The 23,062-nt window shown below is 38.3% G+C and overlaps 1 protein-coding gene across 1 annotated transcript in view; it reads left to right on the top strand.

Moving 5' to 3' along the window:
* Positions 1-22,559, top strand: part of BTBD8 (BTB (POZ) domain containing 8) — a 40,461-nt gene extending 17,902 nt beyond the window's left edge. The window contains exons 4-9 of the mRNA XM_012730057.1: positions 3,521-3,638; positions 9,187-9,276; positions 18,699-18,779; positions 20,235-20,331; positions 21,923-22,011; positions 22,442-22,559. Of these exons, the coding sequence (XP_012585511.1) occupies positions 3,521-3,638; positions 9,187-9,276; positions 18,699-18,779; positions 20,235-20,331; positions 21,923-22,011; positions 22,442-22,559 (593 nt within the window). The remainder of the gene's footprint in view (positions 1-3,520; positions 3,639-9,186; positions 9,277-18,698; positions 18,780-20,234; positions 20,332-21,922; positions 22,012-22,441) is intronic.
* Positions 22,560-23,062: the final 503 nt, after the last annotated feature.

Raw genomic sequence — 23,062 nt, 5'->3', positions numbered from 1 at the left:
TGACCACATGGCATGGCAGACCTCTCCTGACCCGCCCGCTGCTCCCCTCAGCAGTGTACTTCATTGATCTGCCTGCTCTGCTCCCCACTCTGTCTCTGATGAATCCTCCCACTGCCCCTGCATCTCTGGCTTGTACCCCAGTTCTGTATGCATAAATAAATAAATCTTTAAAAAAAAAGTAAATAAAGCAATAAGGTCCTGTTCAGAAGTCTAGTAGTGGATATAGCCAAAGTGTTAGGAGGATACATAGGGTACACTGGACTTTAGACTTCCAGAGAAAGCTACAGAGGGAATCCCAAAAAGCAGGAGTTAATGAGGCAAAATGAGCTTATGGAAGTATTCCAGGCAAGGAAAATAACATTCCCGAAATCAGAGAGAGTCATGCACATAGCAAGTGTGGAAAACCAGGAATAGTTTGCTGTGGGAGTGGGGTGAAGTAGGGACAGAAATGGTAGCAGTAAGAATGGTAGTGTAAGCAGAAGTTGATCATGAAAAACCTTATATAAGGGACCTTTTATTTTGTCACCCAAAGTAAAACACTTTTGAGAGAGCAAAGGGTGATAAATCATCATTTCTGTTAATAATCATTATGGGGTATTAGGCATTGTCCCAGGCATACCAAGACATCAGGTCACCTTACTCAGAAGTCACTTAAGGTGTTTGAATGGCATTGTTGTGTTGGCTTAAGGCGCATAAATAAAACAAATCCAGGGTAGAGTGGAGCAATGGCTTCAGGTTGGAGAACACTGAGTTTTGGGTTGTTGTGATTGCATTTTTTCTTTTTTCTCCTGACTTAATCTCAGACACCAACTGGGTGTTTTTTCACACACCAATTCTTTGACAGAAACTGATATCCAACAACTCAATCCTGACTTTACTATCCAGACGTAGCACAGATCCCACAGGCTGAGTCCACAAGATTGCCTTCACTTCAGGTGCTAACCACACATGCAGTGACTAGGGAAAGTCCAATGACAAAACTAAAACAACTTAACAAGTAACAAGTTTGATATCCTTTATTCAAGAGAGAGCAATCCATGCTTTGGGGAGTGTTCCACAAGCAGTGGAACACTGTTCTTGAAGAATTTTTGAGAAGAGGGATTTTTATAGTGTTAGAAGTAGCAACTCAGAAGCAGGAAGTGTTTGCTGTTGAATATCTGACCTTATTTAGAAAGACCAAGAAACAGGGAAATCAGTATACAACCCAGTGTTGACTTGACATTTGGGGATTGGCTAATTGGATCAATGCTTTCTGGTCAAGTAGAACATATAAACAACAAAGTTCAGTGGATGATGTGACACCATGCACAAGAGCATCTCTATTGAGCCTAGAAATTAATCAATAAGAGGAAAAGTTCCTTCTGTTAGAGGGTAGAAGGAGGGGCACCCCACCCCCAAGCCTGCCTGCTCTAAATGGGTTTTACCATCTGCCACATCAAGACAAACATAATCTTAGCATGTAAAACCTTCAGAAGAAAAGAACTTCAATGCAATTAGTGTGCAATAGAAGAGAAAGAATATAGTTAAAATAGCTTGCACGTGATATATCCAAAGTTACCCATCCCCTCATGGGTAAATGCCAACCAGAGGTGGTCCAAGCAAGGTCACTGAGGCTGGGAGTCTACATAGGTCAAAGGCACTTCTGGTGGGGATCCATAGGGAAGGAGCAGAAGGGGCCAGGCAGTCTGGGGAGAGCAAAATCAAAATCCGGTCAAGAAAAAGGCTTGGCAGTGGCAATTGCCAGCCTCTCCACGGGTCTCTCAGCCACGTCTCCTGAGTGTCTTCCTCCGTGCTTCCCATGTTCCTGGTACAAGTCCAAGGCTGAGAAGCAAACGTGGCTTCTTTCTTCACATGTCTCTCTGCTCTGTGTGCCTCCTCCAGGTCTTCCAGATCTCCTTCCTTCCTTCTTCTCTCTTCTCCAGCTTCTCCTCCCTACCCAGCTCCACCTTCCTTAGGTGGACCAGAGAACATGGAACCTCCCCTTCCTATGGAATATCACATTATTAATTATATGCACTTCTACCCTCCTGGGTTCTGTAGCCAGCTTAAGAACTAAACTGATTAAGATAGCTTAAAAGAAGGAAAAATTAAACAATTTTTAAAGACTTTCCCACAAGGAATTTTTTTTAAAGATTTATTTATTTATGCATACAGAATTAGGGTACAGGCCAGAGGTGTGTGGAGCAGGCAGTAAGAGGATTCACCAGAAAGAGAGTGGCAGGTGGATGAAGCACACTGCTGAGGGAAGCTGTGGGCAGGTCAGGAGAGGTCTGCCACGCCATGTGGGTCAGCTCCCTGACCAGGGATTGTGCTCATGTTAAAGTGCCTGCAGCCTTTACAGTGCTGTGCTTTAACCTGTTGCACCACTAGGGAGGGCCCCCAAAGGGAATTTCATAAATTTCATAAAGAATTAAGGCTCAAGAATGTATCCAGATGTTAGAGAAAGGAGTTTCAGCTCACAGGGGCTAGAGGCAAATTTGGGGAAGGTGAGGGGAGAAAATGTATGATAAATACTTAGTCTTGTTATGCAGGTAAGGAACTACCTTTAAAGATGTCAGTTTCCTGTTAAAAAGGAGACATTTATACTTCATTTTTAGACAGGGGGAGGTAAAGAGCTTTTACTGTATTTGCTGATTCTCAGTTGACTGTAGTTCATAATAATCCTCATGCCAAAGTGGCATAGCTCAGAGTGACATATTGTGGTCCCTTTTGCTACACACATTTATGCCAACAGTTAACAAATTTGGGGCATTCTAACAAAACCGCCCTTACAGTCGAGTAAGTTGCTAGAATGACTCACAAAACCAACGACACCATTTTGCCTATGTTTACTGGTTTATTATAAAAGACACAAATCTGGAACAGCCAAAGGGAAAAAAAATGCATAAAATTAGGCATGCACATGGAGCAGGAGGAATTAAATAATGAAAAAGAATATCAAAACTGGAAAATTTTCTAAGTCATGTGTTCATGAAGTGGCTTCAATGTTGATGAATAACTTTGTAATAGCACCTCCATTTAAATGTGTATATTTTTTTATTTTGTGTATACTCGTATTTAAAGCTGTATCTATGTTTAAGTGGACATATGTATCACAAAGCAGAAAACAGACGATGTATAATTTTTGCTTTTCTTGAATTTACCACTTAAAAATGGCTTGAATAACTGCTATTCCCTCTCAGTAACTAATCTAGATGACTATATAGAGAAATCTTTTGCTGATATACAAAATATTTGACTATTTAACCCTTAAAGCCTGACCATATAGATCTAAGGCTTCCGGGGGGTGGGGGAGCGGGGAGCATAAATCTTAGTCCACAATGGAAGACTGTGGGTGCTTTGGTGGTAGAGGGACTCTGGAAGGAAAAATCTTGTACTTTGAAAAAATGAACAAGGACATAAAATAATAGACCTCATGAAATACTAGTAATAATAAATAATTTTTGTAAGACCCTTAATCTTTAAAAGAATGTTTGGAGGTCTATAATTTTAAAGAAACTACCTTTTTTTTTTTTTTAAGATAATCATGACTTGGAACCTGCATCTGAATTGGGAGAAGATTTATTGAAACTTTATATGAAACCTTGTTGTCCAGATATTGATATTTATGTTGATGGAAAAAGTTTTAAAGCACACAGGTAAGCAATCATGTGACTGATTTGCTATTTTGGTTTTTACTGTAGAGTGCAAAAGAGAGTGGCTGGCTGTCTTTTTCTAGCACAGTGGTTTTCAAGCTCCAGTTCCCTTCATGAGGGTTCCCTGTGAAGCCTCAGGGGGTCTCCTCTAGACAGAGAGCTTAGCTACCAGGCGGGGATTTCTGCCTGCAACTTTACACACTCACACACACACATACACACACATGGCAGGGATTTCTGCCTGCAACTTTACATACATACACAGACACACACACACACCAGGCAGGATTTCTGCTTGCAACACTATGCACACACACACACACACTATACCACACCCTACCATATCTGTGCACATGCCTTAGCCTCAGCAGATTCTCTCTCATCTATACTTTGCAGTGGACATGAACCTAAGATTTCATGATAAGAAATATTCTGCTGCCTAAAATAGGCTTGAAAGCCAGTGTCGCAGAAAATATAATTAAATGCAGTTTTCAGTTTCACAAGCATTGTGTGGAGAGTGATTATTTCCACATGAATGGCACGTTATGTTCTATGAATGCATTCTGGCTCAATGTCTCTGATTCAAAATAGATGATTCTCATGAATAGCTTTGATTAGGAGGTTTAATATTTCAATGTACTTTTTAAAAATCATTATTCTGATTTAGAATCTGGTGACTTAGTCATTACACTTCAGATGGAAGCCCGGTGCCTGTTTTTGGTTGGACTCTTTTTTTTTTTTTGCAAGTAACTAAAATCTGTTTGAAAAAAATTAGAGTAAGAAATAGAGATTTTCAGTTGGAATTGAAGGGGAAGAAGTGCAGCTGGCCTTCATGGTGGGTTAGGATGGGACGCAAAAAGCTGAGGAATCCAGACAGTTCTTCACCCTCCCTCTCTCTGTGTCCCAAATAGAGTATTGATTTATTCTGGGGCTCCCCTAAGAAGAACCAGACTTGCAGTAGCAAGAATCAGTTTTCTGAGTTCACAGCTGTACAGCCCTTAAATGGAATCAGCAGAGAGCTTAGATCACAGGATTTACCAAACGACAATAGTGATAACTGTGTTTTCAAGAATTGTACAGAAGGGTCCTCCCCGGGTTGGGGTGCAATACTAGAAGCTAGCTGCAGCCATAGTCGCAGCCGGATCCCCAGCCAGGGGGTGACCCAGATGGCCTGGCAGATCTCGCCTGTCTCACCTGCTGCTCCCCTCAGCAGTGTGCTTCACTGATCACCTATTCTGCTGTTTTTCTTTCTCTGGTGAATCCTCTCATGGTCTCTGTACCTCTGTCCTGTACCCCAGTTCTGTATGCATAAATAAATCTTTAAAAAAAAATCATACTGAGTCAGGCTTCTTTTGTTGTTGTTTTCTGGCATTTGTGCTCTTTTCTTGTCTCCTCATTTTCAATTTTATATAGGTTACAGTAAGAATAACTGTTCAACTGGCATTTTTGTAGTTGTTGGGAGTCTCCCATCAGAGGTAGTGGGTACCAAAGGATCAGCTCCAGCAGATACAAGAATTTGAAATTCCTGTTGTGAAGCATTTCTTTTTGGGGGGGTGGCAAGTGTTCAGGGATTTCAGCTGAGCGTGGGAGTGGCAGGTGTTTGGATGCCTCAGCCTGGGGTTGGGGGGGCAGGTGTTCAGCTGCCTCCCCCTCTGCCTCGCCTTGTCTGTTCTCTGCTGTGAGGAAGTCCAGGTGCTCTGACCCACTTCAGCTGTTCTGTGTTGGGAACCTGGGCTGCGGGCCGGCAGTCCTCCTCTGCACCTCATCTCTGTGGCTCTCCCACAATGCACCTTCCGCCCTGGATGCCTGCTTCTGCCCCCTCTTGTCTGGTGCAATGCCCCGTGTGAAGACCCCTGATGTTGGCGGTGCCCAAGTTGATAGCTGCGGGGCCAGTGCCTCTTTCTCCCTCCCATTGGCTCCGCTGGCCCTCTGTCACTTTAAACAAAGTTCACTAAGATTTTCCTACCCTTTCATTTCGCTGATGCTCCTATTGTGTCTGCTGACAATCTGTTTTTCCCTGAGGGGTTCTGGCTTTGTTTTGAATTAGTTTTGCTGTGCTTGTCTGGAGGTGAACTTGGATTTTCATTCTGTCACCATCTTACTGTACTGTCTCCCTGTTTCATTTGTTCAGTGATATGTGCTCACATATGGACAAGCCAATGCAGCTACTCCCCAAGGGATAGGATTTATGATCAGGATTATATTCAGCTTTGGTTTCACATTATAGTACTATTTAGCTTGCTAGTTTAATATGGTCAGATTGCAGTGCTAGGGTAATTTTTTTTTTCTTTTATAGTCACTATCGTTCATGTTCAAGTTCTTCGGAATTACCCCTGACACCCTACTCCCTCTATGATTCTCTCTCCAGTTGTCAGTTTGTTCTCTTCAGTCTTGATCTTGATTCCAGTCTAATACCTGGCGAGGCTTTTATATGCCCCAAGACAATCTGATGCCAGTCACTTGCTTGTGATGGCACGACTAAGCCAGAGAATATACTTAAAACAGAGTGGTTAACAATGTGTGGAAAGGTTGTCCGCCTGTGATTGAATTCAAACTTTTACTACCTTTAGCTATGTGAGTTTAGGTAAGTGTTTCAGCATTTTTTAAAAAATTTATTTTTTTATTCTTACAGAACTGGAGTACAGGTGAGAGGTGCAGGGGTGAGGAGTGAGAGAATTCACTACAGACAGCGGGGAGCAGAACAGGCAGATCTACTGAAATACACTGCTGAGGGGAGCAGCAGTGAGACAGGAGAGGTTGCTGCTCCATGTGGGTCAGCTCCCTGGCTGGGGGTGGAACTCATGCTGCAGTGGCTGCTGGTAGCTTCATAGTGCTGTGCTTTAACCCCTTGCACCACCAGAAAGTCTTGATTTATTAATGTCTTAATGTTTTTACGTTAGAGAAGTCTTAACTAGAAATCATATACTATATGGGTATAGTTTATATAAGAAAGATGAAACTTCAGTCAGTGAACCCACATTAAAATAGATTTGCTAAGTCTCAGCACTGTCAAGCTATCCCCAGCCACTGCTGCTTGATTTCCATTCTAAGCCAAGGAGCTAAGCTCTGTCTCACCTGCTGCTCCCCTCAGCAGTGTATCAAAGTAGATCTGCCTTTTCTGCTCCCCACTCCGTCTCTGGTGAATCCTCTTACCCACACCTCTGGCCTACACTCCAGTTCTTATTTGCATAAATAAATAAAAATTAAAAAAAAAAAGATCGTCTTTATGGTAAAAGATTTATGAATGCATGCACATTTATTTTTTAAATTAGAATAAAGTGATTGGCCCTCCCTGGTGGTGCAGTGGGTTAAAGCGCAGCCCTATGAAGCTATCACAGCCATTGCAGCACAAGTTCAATCCCCAGCCAGAGAGGTGACCCACAAGGTGTGACAGACCACTTCTGACCTGCCTGCTGCTCCCCTCAGCAGTGTATTTCGGTAGATCTGCCTGTTTGCTTCTTGCTCTGTCTCTGGTGAATACGCTTACCCACCACACACCTCTCTGGCCTGTACCCCAGTTCTGTATACATAAATAAAAAAATCTTTTAAAAAAATAGAATAAAGTGAGTAAGATATATACAAATATTTAAATTTTTTTCTTATATTTTTTATTAACCAACTATCGGTCTTAATTCTGTTGAATAATAGGACATCTGCCTTGCATCACAAGTTATTTTTTAACTTAAGTCCTTTGAAAACTGCTGTCATTAGTGTGTCCAGAAAGTCTCAAGCATAAGCTAATCTTACTTTTTTAAAGTTTATATTCTGTACAACATTTGCAAAGAAGTAGTGTGGGTAATAGTGACAGCTCTAAAAATATGGATGTATTTCTCTGGGTTTAACCCTTATCAATTATGTGAACTAAAGGGGAAAAAATGTACTTTGTCTTTAGAGCTTCTTTGAATAATCCAGGCCATTGTTTTCTAGCTGGAGTAGTGAATCTAGTTCAGCTAACATCAGGAAATATTGAATAATAACATATTAAAACCAGAGCAAGGGGAAAATTAGGTCATCGCAACAGAGCCAAAGCAACCTTGTTGGTAGATTAAATTTAATCAAAGGAGAAAATAGCTTTGGCATGTTAATGAAATGCAAAACTTGGCAAAAAATTTTAATAAACTTGCCATCTAGTTTTTTTTTTTAGTTTCTAGTTTGTTTTTTAAACTAGTTTTCAAGTCAGTTTAATTCTTAAACTCATGCAGACTTGCTAGTAGGAATATTAGTTCTAAGTTTTGTCTTAGGATCAAAATAATACTTTAAGGCTCAGATGCTTTTAGTCTTGCTTGGATGGAAATGGCTAACATAATGTGCTCGTTCAAGTCTTCTGAGAAGCAGACATGCAGATGGGATCAGCCTTGAAGGAAATTAGTTGAGGTAAATGCATGTGAGAGAACATGCTAGATGTGGATCACTTTAACCCAGCAGGGATTGAGCTGATTCAAATCTGGACTTCCTTTCTAATAAGAGTTTGTCTGTTTCACATTCACTTCTTTGTAAGGTATAACCCACCTAAAATACCCACCTGAAATACCCCAAATTCCAATATGTATTCTGCAACCTGTAAAAGATTCCCATAGCTACATTGAACTCCTTGCTGTTAGATTGCTGTTAGATTTTGGCGATTACCTCAATGAAAAAAAATGCCTCATTGACCTCAAACAGGTAAACAGCCAGTTATTTCTTCAGAAAAATGGTTTTTTTTTTTTTTTTTTTCAGAAACAACAGAAAGTAGTTAAGTGGAGTTTCCTGTTGAAACTCACCAACACTTTCCTAGAATAGAAAGAGAAACCTGTGTAGATTTTGGAGGGAATGTTGTAAGGGTAAAGAAAGGCCAGTAGCGGAAGCTGGGCGTTCAGAGCTCAGTGGCTTTTCATTTGCTGGGTTCTGGCATCTCCTCACTGGCTGAGCTCTTGCATAAGGAGTCCCTTCCCGCCCACTGGATAGCAAAGCAGCCTCCCTTTGGGTTGTGTAGTGTGATTTGCGCTGCTGTGCTTGTGGTGAGAATGCTCTTCTAGGCTTCTCCCTGGTGGCAGGACAGATTAAAGTGCAGCACTGTGAAGCTAGCTGAAGCTGTTTGAACTTAAGTTTGATCCTCACCAGGGAGGTGACCCACATGGAGTGGCAGACCTCTTCTGACCCGTGCGCTGCTGCACTGTCAATCTGCCTATTTTACTGCCCGCTCTGTCTCTGGTGAATCCTCTCACCCCCTGCACCTCTGGCCTGTACCCCAGTTCTGTATACATAAATTAAAAAAAAGAATAATGAATATAGAAGAGAAAAAATTTAAAAGGATGTTGGCATTAATGTTTTAATCAAGCATTCAAAATGCTTACATATAAATATAAGATTATAATTTTTGTTATAATTATCTTGATTTTATTTATTTTGTTATAATAATCTTACGAGTGAGTAAAAACAAGACAAACTGATCATTATGTTTTTTTTTTTTGATCATTATGTTTTAAGAGGTAAAGATGAATAGTGTCATTAAAAGCTGCACTTTGCATAGTGCATACATGTTTACCTGTGTTTTCTCTCCTCTTCCCTTTAGGGCCATTTTAAGTGCCAGATCTTGTTATTTTGCTGCAATGCTGAGTGGCTGTTGGGCTGAAAGCTCCCAAGAGTACATTACTCTTCAAGGGTAAGCATAATTTTTACAAGGCAGCTTCACTGCAAATGATTGCAAATAATACTTCATACAAAGCCCTTTTTATGAACATTCCCTGTATGTTCAGTGAAATGTTTCTGTAGTACAATGTACATTTTCTAAAAACAAGAGGTAGTAGGGAACATTAGTAGTAGAGATAATCAGTCTTCCAGGCTGCTATAACAAAATACCTAAGTAACAGAATTGTATTTTCTGAAAGTTCTGCACCATCCAAGTTCCAGCAATGTTGATATCTGCTGAGAAATGTCCTCTTGGGTTCCTGAGTTGCAGGTAACCGCTACTCCCTCTTTGCTCAAGTAGCCTTTCCTCAGTGTGTGAAATGGGTGAAAGGGAGGTGAAAGAAAGGTAGAGAAAAAGGGAGCTGGCTGGTGTTTCTTTTTGTAAGGCCATGAATCCTATCATGACAGGGCAGGGTGGGGTTTATTATCTTAATACCTCATTTAACATTAATTATGCCTTTGAAGCCACATTCCAAACATAGACACACTGGGGATTAAAACTTTAGTATAGGAATGTGGGTGAGTGAGAGGATGTAGATATTCAGTCTATAATAGGTAGACTTCTTTTTTGTTTTTAAAGACTAGGGAGCTGTGAATTTTAAGAGCCTATGATAGTGAATACAGTGTTGAGTCTACACAATTGTTGGCAGTGTATATAAATTGCCAAGACAATGAAGAGGTGAACCAGGGCCCTCCCTGGTGGCCCAGTGAGTTAAACCACAGCAATGTGAAGCTATCTGCAGCCACTGCTGCATGAGTTCCATCTCCTGCCCCGGAGGTGACCCACATGGCTGGGCAGACCTCTCATGTCTCACCTGCTGCTCCCCTCAGCAATGTACTTTGTTGATCTGCCTGTTCTGCTCCCCACTCTGTCTCTGGTGAATCCTCTCACCCCCACAGTGCTGGCCTGTACCCCATTTATAGATGTATAAATAAGTAAATATTTAAAAAAAAAAAAGCATTTCTGGAGGTCCTCCTGGTAGGGCAACGGTTAAATCTCAGCACTATCAAGCTATCAGCAGCCACTTAAAAAAATTTTTTTATGGAGATATAATTGACTTACAACATTGTTTTAGGAGTACAACACACTGATTTGGTATATGTATACATCAAAAAGTGATTATCACAATAAGTATAGTTAACATTCACCTATTGTACTTTTTTCCCTTGTAAGGTGATCTGCTCTCTCAGTGACTTCAAATATGTAATGCAGCATTGTTAACTACAGTTAGTTGGCATCTCCATGCTGTACCTTATACCCCAGGATTTATTTGTCTTGTTACTAGAAGTCTGTACTATCTTCACCCATTTTTTTCCATCCCCCACACTCCTTTTTTGGCAACTACCAGGAGGAAATTTCTGACTATATAGGATTTCATATGCCAAACTTAAGAGTATCATCCTGTAGCAGAAGGAATGTGGAAATGGATCCACTGGTGAAATTTTATCATCACTGTTGAAAAACAACCTGAAGGTGAATGTGTCCTACTGATAAGATTTTTTTCCTTTGTGATAGAGTTGAAATACCCAGTGAATAAAGAAAGAAAGATAGTGCTGGCAGAGACAGAGTCAAAATGCACCAGTCCTTGGGGTCGTCACTCTGGTGTACCGGAAATTTATCCAGGGGTCGTATTTTAGATGTTCTAGACATTTTAAAAAACTGCCAATTCACTCCAGAAACTGGATCCAATAAAAATGTAATAAGAAAGATAATAGTAGTTTGACTTAGAATGTGACTTTTTGACATTCATTAGAAATTATGTGATTCTGTGTGGAGAAGGAAAGGTCAAAGGAAATGTATGATTATGGGATTTTATTCCACAGTAGAGGAAAGTAATTTAGAGATCATTTGTCTAATTTTTTTCTGGGAGGAATCTTCTTTCCTTGTAGATTACCTTACAATTTTTACTACCTGATACTCACTATGTATACTTTTTATCTTTTCTTTTCAACTATATTTCGCCCCCAGCCATAATAATACCTTCCAGTAACACTTCATATTTTTCTAGGTTTCTTCCACATTTACTGTGCCCTTTAATTTCTTGAGTCGGTCTCTGAGACTGGTCTGTAAAAACACAGATGTGTGAAAACATCATTGGAGAAAGCCTCGGTCACCTGGTGAATAAATACTAATGTTGAATATATATTTTCAACATTAGTATTCGTTGATTTCTAATTACAGGTCCATTCTGCCACAATCACTGAAGCAATTTAAAGTTTCCTATTGACATGTATTCTTGAGCTGGCCATCTGTATCAGTGATTTTCAGATTTTGCCCCGAAGGTTCCTCCTAGGTATGTTAGGGAACATGTAATGTGGGTTGAGATCTGAGCTGGAGGCTGTTTGGAAAAGAGCACCTCGTCAAGCAGAGCTGCTCCAGATAAAATCCTTCCTGTTTTATGTTGCTAAGATTATCCTGTGAGTTTAGCGAGAGGAATAGCACAAGAGAGAGCCTTTGTCCTCATTCTTCTCTTCACTCTCACGCTTGCCCTCAGACTAAACATTGAAAACACAACAGACTTTAAAAGGTGAAGTCTATTTATTAAGAGGTGAATAGACAGGAAAGAAGCAGTGTCTGCTCTCTCCTGTCATTTTCCATCTTTAATTTATGACAGGGTATTAGATATCTATTTCCTCCTCCAATATGACTCGACTACTGCTCACCACCTTAGTAACTTGTTTAGGGTTATTGATGCAGCCAAATTGTTTTCAGAATGTCATCAAAAAAGTGCACCGCCCAGTATGTTGTTCCAGGCTCACTGCTCTTACGGGGCTTTCCCTGCACCTCTGGAGTGGTGAACAAGCTCAGCTCCTTCCAGCTTCAACTTGCCACAATTGTTGTGTCCACCGTGGCATCTCACTTTTTTTTTTCTTTAAAGATTTATTTATTTATGCATTCACAATTGGGGTAAGGCCAGAGGTGTGGGGATGGGGGGGTGGGGAGGGTGAGTGAGAGGCTTCACAGAGACAGAGTGGGGAGCAGAGCAGGCAGACTAACGAAGTCCACTGCTGAGGGCAGCAGCAGGCACGTCAGGAGAGGTCTGCTGTGTTGCTCTTAGTGGACTGTTGACTATCAGTGCTAGTATGTTGGAAATGAGGATGCATTTATTTTTGTTTCACCTCTTTTATCAACGTTTGACAAGTCAAATTTTTCTCATGCCAAAATGAAAGGAGAAAGCATCTTGACAAATACTGGGTTTCAACAGAATCCTTTATTATTATTACAGAGTATATATATTTTTTTCTCTCTTATATCACATATCAAACTGACTGTCTCAGATGGCCACCAAAATGTTTTAGTATCATGACACATAAAGCTGTAAGAAGGGTAAAGAATTTAGGAAGTTTACTTTTTTTAAAAAAAAATTACATCTTTTAGAAATGTTTATATTATAACAAAGTACTGTTCAAAACAAATTCTGGGGCCTTCTGCTTGACTTAGGAGCTAAGTCTCAACAATATCACCATTGTGACCGCAGTTTGATCCCCGGTCAGGGAGTTAACCTATATATGGCACAGCAAACCTTTTCTGTTTTGCTTGCTGCTCCCCTTAGCAGTATATTTCAAATAAATCCACCTGTTCTGCTTGCTACGCTGTCTCTGATGGATCCTCTCACCCCCCACACCTCTGGCTTATACCCCAGTTCTTCACACCATACACATACACAACTCCGGTTTCACATTAAATCATACAATAAACTTCAGTATATGTTTGAATAGGTAGGTGGGATACAAGAAATATCATGAATTTTGGTGTCCTTCTTGGCAGCCCTGTATACCTTCCTAACTTCTTACAAGATTTTGGGGACACTGCTACTTTCTCTGAGCTGCAGAAAGGGTTAAATGAGATCCAGTAAGGAAAGAACCAGACCTAGTGCTTGGTATGCCTGTGTAATGCTCATTAATACTTGTATTTTTCTTCTTTCCTTAAATGAGATTCTTCTCATTTTCTAGAGACAGAATAGGTTAGAGTGAGGGCCTTTACAGTTGCTAGGACAGCCATTCCTTCTCCTCTGCTCAGCACCTCTTTTAGAGCTGAGTCTCTGTTCTACATCTGCAGGATGGTCTCTGCAGTAGCCTAGCATGAAATCCTGGCTGTTCTATCTGTCCTAACCTAAAGTAACCCCATGCTGAAGTGGCTTTAGCTTCTTAGCGCTGTGCTTTAAGCCGCTGCGCCACCAGGGAGGGCCCGAACCCCAGTTTTTTTTAATGAAGGGGTTACTCTAAGACATACTGCACTTATTTCCCAAGAGAGACAGCCTTCAGTAAATTGAGGTTGCAATAGTAGAGTTCTCTGATCCTAGTTCCACCAGTGCCCCGGAGTCGGGAAGTGTCAAGGTATATAATTGGGAGAAAATTCTCCTATTCTGGTGGAGAAAAGGGGGAAATTTCCACATCCTCTAGTAGAAAATGAACCACAGCCAGCCTTTCTGTAAAGAAACCCCACATATTCCCATCTTGTATAAATTGAAGTCTTCCAGTAGGGGCTTGGCTTTAGAGCATAAATTTAGATTTTCTCCTTTCCCTTGGGTGATTCCAGAAACTGCTCCAAACTTTCAGGATGATATTTCAGAATATTAAATCAGCTCATATTTCTCTTCTGAGTAAACATTCTTCCATGCTTTTTCTTCACAATTGGAATTAAACCCAAGCTCTTTAACGCAACCTCCAAGAGCTTTTGTGATTTAGCTCAGTTTTCTCCCAAATTCCTACAGCTAAGTAGCCATAGCCTAAATCTCTTAGATCATCCTGTTGTACATCTTCATGGCACTTCCACCATTAAAATAGTCTCTGCTACATATTTATTAACATATTTATTGTCCATATCCTCTCTCTGAATGTAAGTTTCTTCTACTCTCAAAGTCTACAATAGAACCTGTCACATACTGAATGTGAGTAAGTGATCCTCATGTTACATTGACCCATACCTAGTAGTCTGAAATTTATGAAGCACACAGACTTCAGTAAACTGAGTACATGATCAGTCTCCAATCTTTGCCCTTTCTCCTCTTAAAGGTTTTCTTTTTTTCTGATTCCGAGCATACATCATGTTTTCATCTCCTACAAGCTTTATCCTGATTAAATTTAAATGGGAACAGTGCTTTAAATCTCTCCATTTAAACTGAGAGACATTAGATACGTTCTTTTTCTAGGTCAACTGTTCATATCTTTATAAATACTTTTAGTAAAAAAGTACAAGTGACTTACATATCACAGTGAGAGTGCCGTTTAGTAACACATCTGTCAGGGCAGCAGGAAAATGTTTCTTGCTATTTTTATAACTAATATATATATTGATACATAGGCTCAAATGTCTAGATGTTGATATTTATTTTAGTAAAACTACTTTTGTTTTTATTTACTCATTATTTTTGCTTAAAATGTCAATTAAAAAACCCTGTTTTTCAGTTTAACAACCAGTTGTTATTTACAGTGATAAGAATAACTCTTGAAACTTGGAGGAAAAGTGGATGGAATAATGTACAATCTAGTATTTATGCTAATATTTTAGATTAATAAGCTACAGCTAATGTGTGGCATATTTATTCTAAGATCAAACTTTGTCATATGAATAAAATATAAATGAGCATATTTCAAGATTTTACTCTTCCTTTTCTAAGTATTGAAGTAAAGTTGTAGAGTTCTGAATCAGATATCTGATCTTAGCCATCATAGGGGCCAGCATATGTTTATTAAATTAATTGAAATATCTATGTGCTTTCAACTCAGTGTTCCTCTGAAGGTTTGAGAAGATGCTATAAATACACTAAAAAGCCATTCATTAAACATTCATCAAACATATACTGAGCATATATTATTTAAGGCCATACAATCAAAGCTTAACTTGTGAGAACTCCATTTCTTTTCTTCTTGTTTTCCTTTTGCAAATATTAGATACTTGCTTGATAAGCTGTGGGGCTCATATCAGCACTGTCCCCACCCTGATTCCACCGCAGAACTCTAGTAGTAAGTGGGAAAAGGAAATTATTCTGATTCTGAATCTGTACTGACATCCTACGCTACAAAAAATATGAAGAGTGGGTGCTTTGGTGTTGGGAGAACTGTGGTGACTACAGCTGAGGGGAGAAGTCCTATACTGTCAAAAAATTAAGAAGGCTGTAAGAAAAAGATACTTTATTAAAAAAAAAATTAAGGGTCCTCCCTGGTGGTGCAAGAGGTTAAAGATGTATAAATAAATATTTTTTTTTAAATTTAAAAAACCAGGCCCTCCCTGGTGGAGCAGCAGGTTAAAGCATAGCACCGAGAAGCCAAGGCCACCTCAGCATGATCCCTGCCCCAGAGGTGACCCACATGGCGCAGCAGACCTCTGCTGTCTTGCCCGCTGATCCCCTCAGCATGTACTTCGTAGATCTGCCTTGTCTGCTCCCCGCTCTGTCTCAGGTGAAGCCTCTCACCGCCCCTGCACCTCTAGCCTGTACCCCAGTTCTGTATGCATAAATAAATAAATCTTTAAAAAAATTTTTTTAAGAAACCATAGGAAATAGAAGACAGTAGAAAAATATCTTTAAAAAGAAAACTATTAGCCCAGAATTTTCTAATTCTATGTGCCCTGAAAATTTTAGGACTTAAAGTGCTCTAAATGAAGGAAAATAAGAGAATTTGTCACCAGCAGATCTCTGTAAGAATTGTACGTGGGAGCTGTTCACCTGAAGAGCTAGGATACCAGAGAAAAACTTAAACATTTAGGAATAAAGGAAATGCCAGAGAAATGATAATTACCTGAAAAAAAATTTTTAATTCCTATTACCATTATAAAATATGTGTGACTATTAAAAGCAAAATTTTTAACATTGTTGGGTAGGATTCTCAATGCATTAGTCATATACAGGGGTAGGAATAAAATAACTTATAGGGGAAAAAATACCAGAATTCAGTCCTCACTGAACTCTGTCTAGAAAGAGAAATAAATATGTAAACAAAGATATCAAATGTCAGTTTGATAAATGTGATAATGGAAATATATTTAGTATATTGCATAAGGCCCCAGGCTTTGTAGTTCTTATACCTGCATTTAAATTCCAGTATAACACTAACCCTTTGACCTGGGGCAAGTTACTTAATTTTATTTTCTTCATCTATAAAATGAGATTAATAGTGGAATCCACTATTGAGTTGTTATAATGATTAAATGAGCTAACTCATTGAAAATGCTTATTAATTCAGTGGCACATAATTAGTGCTCAATAGTCATTACTGTGTTTAGCTGTATGTTAAATGCAGTGATTTTTTTTTTTTTTTTGCCTTGGGTGGGTACATTAAGGAAACAATCAGTAATCCAGTCATGTATCTTTTGTCTGAAAGATGGAATAAGTAGAGGAGGAGATCATTTTAAGCAGAATGAACAGTATGTACTAAGGCATGAACGCACAAGGCATTAAAGGTCCTCCAGTATATGAAATGAGTATTTCACTTATCTTGGAACAGTTGCTAGAGAGGAAGAACCAGAGGTCAGATGATAAAGAACATTGTACAGAAAGCTAAAGAATTTAGACTTTTTAAATGTAGGCTATGGAGAATTGTTGAAGAGTTTTCAGAGTAGGGAACTAAATCAGGTTTATATTTTAGCAAAATCACTCTAATGGCAATGTGGGAAATGGGATGCAGGGAAATTATTACAGCCATGAACCTGTATGAAAGGAGACTGTGATAGGACAGATGAGAGGAAACAAGAGCTTAAGGGTCTCCCTGGTGGCCTTGGAGTTAAGTCTCAGCACTGTCACCTCAGTGGCAAGCATTCTATTCCCAGCCACATGGCAGCCACAGCAAAGCTCTCCTGTTTCTCTCACTGCTCCCTCAGCAGTATATTTCAGTAGATCTACCTGTTCTGCTCCCCACTGTCACTGTTGAATCTTCTCACCGCCCACGCCTCTGACCTACACCCCCGTTATTCTATGCAAAAGTGAATAAAATCTTTTTAAAAAATAATCAGAGCTCCAGGATCTGGAACATCTATTCATACTAGAAAATAAAGAATGTGCCAAAAGACTCCTGGAATTAGATCAAGAAAATTCAGACATAAACTTGAAGAGGTTTACTTAGGCCAACGACTGTGAGGATAATTTGAATATCAATAAGAACATAAATGTGTTGTTGTATGTTTCTTACAGTTTCATTTGTTTCTGGGGTTTCTTGCAGTTTCCTTTGTTGTTGTTGATAAGAAAACAAACAAACATGTGCTTTTATCTGATTAAAAATGTCCAGAATCAGCGCCCTCCCTGATGGTGCAACAGGTTAAAGCACAGCACTGCAAAGCCACTGCAGCATGAGTTCCAATCCCCAGCCAGGGAGGTGACCCACACGGTGCCGCAGACCTTGCCTGTCTCGCCTGCTGCTCCCCTCAGCAGTGCATTTCAGTAGGTCTGCCTTTTCTGCTCCCCAGGCTCCCCCCACACCTCTGGCCTGCACACCACTTCTTGTATGCATACATAAATGAATCAAATGTATGCATAAATAAATGAGTCAAAAAAAGAAGAAATGAAAGCTTAAACCAGAGAAGGAAACAGAGACTGAATTCAAGAGAATTTTGGAGGTATAAATTATGGGGCAATAATATATGCTTTAAGGCAAAAAACCAAAGTTAACTTGGTTGCTTTGTCCTCTCTTAAACAGCCTTTTTGAGATAAAGTCTGAATCTGGATAGCAGATGCATTTTGCCCTATCAGCTGTATTTACCGATTCAGCAGAACAAAGAAGAAATTTAATTTCCCCGTATCTCAGGTTCCTCCCAGCCAGTGACCAATGGTTGTTGTATATCAATCAAATAATTCACTTCCCTGGTATAGAGAAATACAGGGGGAAACTAGATGCACCGAGCCTATAATAGTGCTATAAACAAAATAGGAATAATGGAAAGACCAAATCAGGGGTGTTGGGAGAGGCAGGGAAGAAAAAGAAGGTCATGACCAGAGTTGAAGATCCAGTAGTCAGCAGGACATAATTCTTAAGTCATGTCATTACTTTTTCTCTGTCTAATGAGGACAGTCACCTAGTGAGAGTCACTGGATAGATATTACAAATTCTGTATAGCATAACAAGAATCTTTCTAGTGAATTGAGTTTTCCATGTAAGGCTTTAGGCAAGATCAGAGGCAAATTTTCAAAGATGTTGAAGAGAGTATTTCTCAATGAGTTGGGAAGATGGTGAACAAATAATTTGATAACATGTTAAACTTAAGTCAGATTCATAGCTGCAATTATACTTCACTTTTAATTCATGGCATACTTGCATGGATGTTTTTTGAAGAATGTATTCTTCAAATAAAAAAAATTAGAATTTTATCTTGGCTAAAAACTTTTGGGAAAATACAGCATATCATTGATATCAATTAAGCCTTAAATATGTCTGGATTTGATTTCGTTTTCTTTTATTTTTCAGTATAAACCATGTGGAAATGAATATTATGATGTATTTTATTTATGGAGGAACTTTGGACTTTCCAGACAATGCTAATGTTGGGTATGTATTACTTCTTAGTGCTTTTAAATATAAAAGTACTAATATTTTGTGACTTAAGCTTTGTTTATTATATTTGAAAGTGTCAGTGGGTAGAAATTTCATTTTTATTGTCTATTTGCCATATAGTGTGCATATGTTGTGAATGTCTCTAAAAGTAGTATCACCTTATTTAGAAGAAAGAATGATCTGGCAACTCACTAGTAAGATTAAGAAAAGGCTTTATTATGGCCCTCCCTGGTGGCACAGTGAGTTTATTATGGCCCTCCCTGGTGGCACTGCGAAGCTGGCCGCCTCAGTGCGAGTTTGATCCCCGCCCCAGAGGTGACCCACATGGCATCGCAGACCTCTCCTGTCTCCGTTGCACCCCTCAGCAGTGTGCTTCCTCATTCTCCCAGTTCTGCTCCGCACTCTGTCTTTGGTGAATCCTCTTACCGCCTCTGCACCTCTGACCTGTACCCCAGTTCTGTATGCATAAAAAATTTTTTTTAAAAGAAGAAAAAGATAATTCTTTGTTAGATTTAAATTGTGTTAGAAAAACATTCATTTTGGAAAATAAATGACCATATTTATTAAATGAAATTAAATTTTGTCATTTATAGCAGTGATGTAACTACCTTATTTTTTTTTAAAGACATCTTTTTTAAACAGCAAAAGAAAAGGCAAAATCTTAAAATTAATTTAAGGATACTATTGTCCTGGAGAGCAACAATAATTTGATTCTTAAGTATGCTGGAGTGAAATTCCATTGAAGCTGCTGAAATCACCGGGAGTGAAATTCTAGCTCACTTTTTTATTTTTTGGATGTCCTCTTTTATTGCTATTCTATTATCAGACACATGAAAATTGTTCTTGTAATGTTAAATATTTATTGGTGCCTTTAATTACAAACTGAACAAGTATGATTTGAGGGGAAAGTATTATGAGACATAGAGATTAAGTACTGAAGTTTTTACCTCCTGGGAATTTATACATAATTGTATCATGCTCTCAAGTTTCCCCACTACCTAAGGTCTGTGCAGATATTCAAAAATATTTGCAAAATGAAAGATGGGACAGGGACCCTCAGAGTCATGTTGTTTCCATTTTGGGGGGTTATTTATAGTCACTTTCAATTTGATAAGTTTCAATTAATTGCCCTCCCCTTAAGTGTTTATTATACAAATTTGCTTTATAACTTTTGTGGGTGTGTGTAATGAGAACTTTCAAGATACTCTTAAAAGTAAATCTTGGCAATTTTCTAATATGCAATACAGCATTATTGACTATCATCTCCATACTGTACTTTATATTCTTCAACTTATTTGTTACATAGCTGGAAGTTTATACCTCTTACCCCTTTGCCCTTTAAAATTATTATTTTGTCTAAATAGATATATGTATTTCAGGAAATTGCTGTATAATATGCCTTTGTTTTTAAAGTGAAGAATTAACTTTTTTTTTTTTTTTTTTTTTTAGCCAGATACTCAATATGGCTGATATGTATGGACTGGAAGGATTAAAAGAAGTAGCAATCTATGTTTTAAGGAGAGATTACTGTAACTTCTTTCAGAAGGTAATTATTGAGTTTCAGTAATCTTTTACCTAGTTGCTGAAAATTGCCCATTATTACCTACTAGATTTAATTTTTTTTCACAGCCTAATTTTAATCATATGCAACTTTGTACAGTGACAGAAAGTCTGCATTTGTAGGAAGTAAATACTGTCTTGGTACTCAAATACCAAGAATATTTGACCTTTATATTCAGCATATTCACCTTCTACAACTGATATTTTAGGATAATTTTTTTTCTAAATCTAGAAATCTAGATTTTTTAATCTGGATAGAAAAAAAGCATAATGAATAAATTTTTGTTTTTCCCATTGGATTTTTAATTCTGATAGTAAATAGCACTTTAAATCTTAAAAATACTGTCCATTTTACTACTAGGAACTCTAGTTGAAAAATAATCATGGTGTGATGAATTGAGAAAAATATTTAAATTCTGATCATTTTAAGTAAAATAAAATTGATTTGGGGAGATTTACTGAGAGGTTATAGGAATATCCTCTTACTCAAAAGTGGAATCTCCAGGGTTTAGAACTAAGAAAAACGAAGTCAGTGACCAAGGTTACCTTCTCCATTTATCAAAGTACATTTATCACAGTGTTTCATCACCTCCTTTTCCTGTAAATACAGTTCTCCTTCCTATTACTTCTCTTTATGTGCTTGGGGTTGAACATACTTCTCGTCTACCTTTCTCCCCAGGTGAAATATAAATACTGAGTTTTAAATATAAGATAGATTTATTGTCTACAGAAAAAATCCCATTCTAGTTATTTGTACAAATGTCATTTTGTACATTATTCTTAGAGTTTCTTTTGTTTCAGTTTACTCTGTGACTGTAGATTTTTTTTCCCCATTTGTGCTCTTCTGCATTTTCCAAACTGACTAGGCCCTTCCTGGTGGTGCAGCAGGTTAAAGCACCACCAGGGTGAGAGGATTCACCAGAGACAGAGTAGAGAACAGAACAGGCAGATAGATCTACTGAAATACACTGCTGAGGGGAGCAGTGGGCAGGTCAGGAGAGGACTTCTGTGCCATATGGGTCAGCTCCCTGGCCGGGGATTGAACTCTCGTGCTGCAGTGGCTTCAGAGAGCTTGATGGTGTGGTGCTTTAAGCTGTTGCACTGTCAGGGAGAGCCCTCTTTTCACCACTTTTGTCTACATTTTGTTTATCTGATGTGTGAGTTCAGTGTGCTTTGAAACAATGTTATATAATTATGATCTCATTAAATTCTGTCATTTTTATCTGAGGCCAGTGTAGCACCTCCCACTGTACATAAACTCACTGTTCTATTTATACTTTAGGTATCAGTTACCATATGGCTATATGACAGTGTTATGGGCTAGAAATTATTATACCATTTTTACTTCAGAAAAAAAAATTAAACTAATTTAAATTAGAATAAAAATTGTATTCTGGCACCTCAAAGCTCAAATGCTATTCTATAAAAACTGAAGGCTATCAGTGATTATTTTAAAAGAATAACAGACATTTGCATTCTGCAATTTAGGAATATAATTCAAACCATCTTTTATGAACCAAATATTTTTAGTCTCTGTACTTGAAAAAGAATAAATGTAGTGTTTTTGTCAATTTTAGCCTGTTCCCAGAAGTTTGACATCTATACTGGAATGCCTGATTATTGCTCATTCAGTTGGAGTGGAAAGTCTTTTTGATGACTGCATGAAGTAAGTGATATGATGTAGCACTGAAACTATTAATTTAGGGATTCTTCCATTCTCCTTATTTCTGGGAAATTTTAGACTTGGCCTGTTTTCTTGGTGACAATGTATGTCGTTTTAATGCTTAACCAGTTGTGATAATTGACAAGAAGTATTGATTGAGATACTACTCAAGACATTTGGGATCAATTTTACTTAGGTGAATCACGGCTACTGATGTTAAAATCCATGCACCTAACCCAAAGTGTATTTAAAATACACAGTTACAGGAAAGGGAGAGCATAGTTAAGTCCTTCACAGAGTTCACAAAATTAGTGCATTATTAGTCAAAAAATAATTCTATATACTTATATGTGTACAATTTACATCATTATTAAAAACTAAAATTTTATTAGATATTATGATTTCTCCAAGTTGGGATTTTTTTTTTAAACAGATGTATTGTAAAGCATTTTGCAAGATTTTGGTCTGAGAGAAGCTTTGCAAATGTACCTCCTGAGATTCAGAAAAGTTGCCTTAATATGCTGATTCAGTCCTTAGTAAGTATAACTTAATACTCTTGTTTGTGTTTACCATTATTAAACTTTGTGCAGTTATTCTCAATGTTTTTAAAATAACTGTAGAATTATATGATAAAAGCAAGATGAGAGACTTAGGCAGCTAGCTAGAAAAAAATTTAAGCTGAATCTGTACCTCACATCAGGGTATGCCAGGATATATTCCAAACAGGTCAAGGATTTGAACGTACAAAAATGAAACTTTAAAACACTAAACAAACCTTGAAGATTATTTTATAACTTGGGCATTGGAGTGGAAATACAGAATTCCAGTGTCACTAAAAAAAAATAATAATAATTAAGATGCAGTAAGCAAAAAAAAAAAAAAAAGACTAAGGAAAATCAGGAGTTCCTCCATATTTATATTGACATATGCATGCAATAATGTTACCATCATTACAACACTGTAATAGCAACAATCTGAAAATAATGTAAATGCCTATAATGTAAATGCATTCAGTAGGTATCTGAATGCCTATTGTGGATTATTTCATCACTAT

The sequence above is a fragment of the Condylura cristata genome, unplaced genomic scaffold (genome assembly GCF_000260355.1).
Source record: "Condylura cristata isolate star-nosed mole 26May11 unplaced genomic scaffold, ConCri1.0 scaffold00026, whole genome shotgun sequence".
Lineage (NCBI taxonomy): Eukaryota > Metazoa > Chordata > Mammalia > Eulipotyphla > Talpidae > Condylura > Condylura cristata.
The sequence above is the reverse complement of the archived record's forward strand: the minus strand, read 5'-3'. Positions and strand labels throughout refer to the sequence as shown.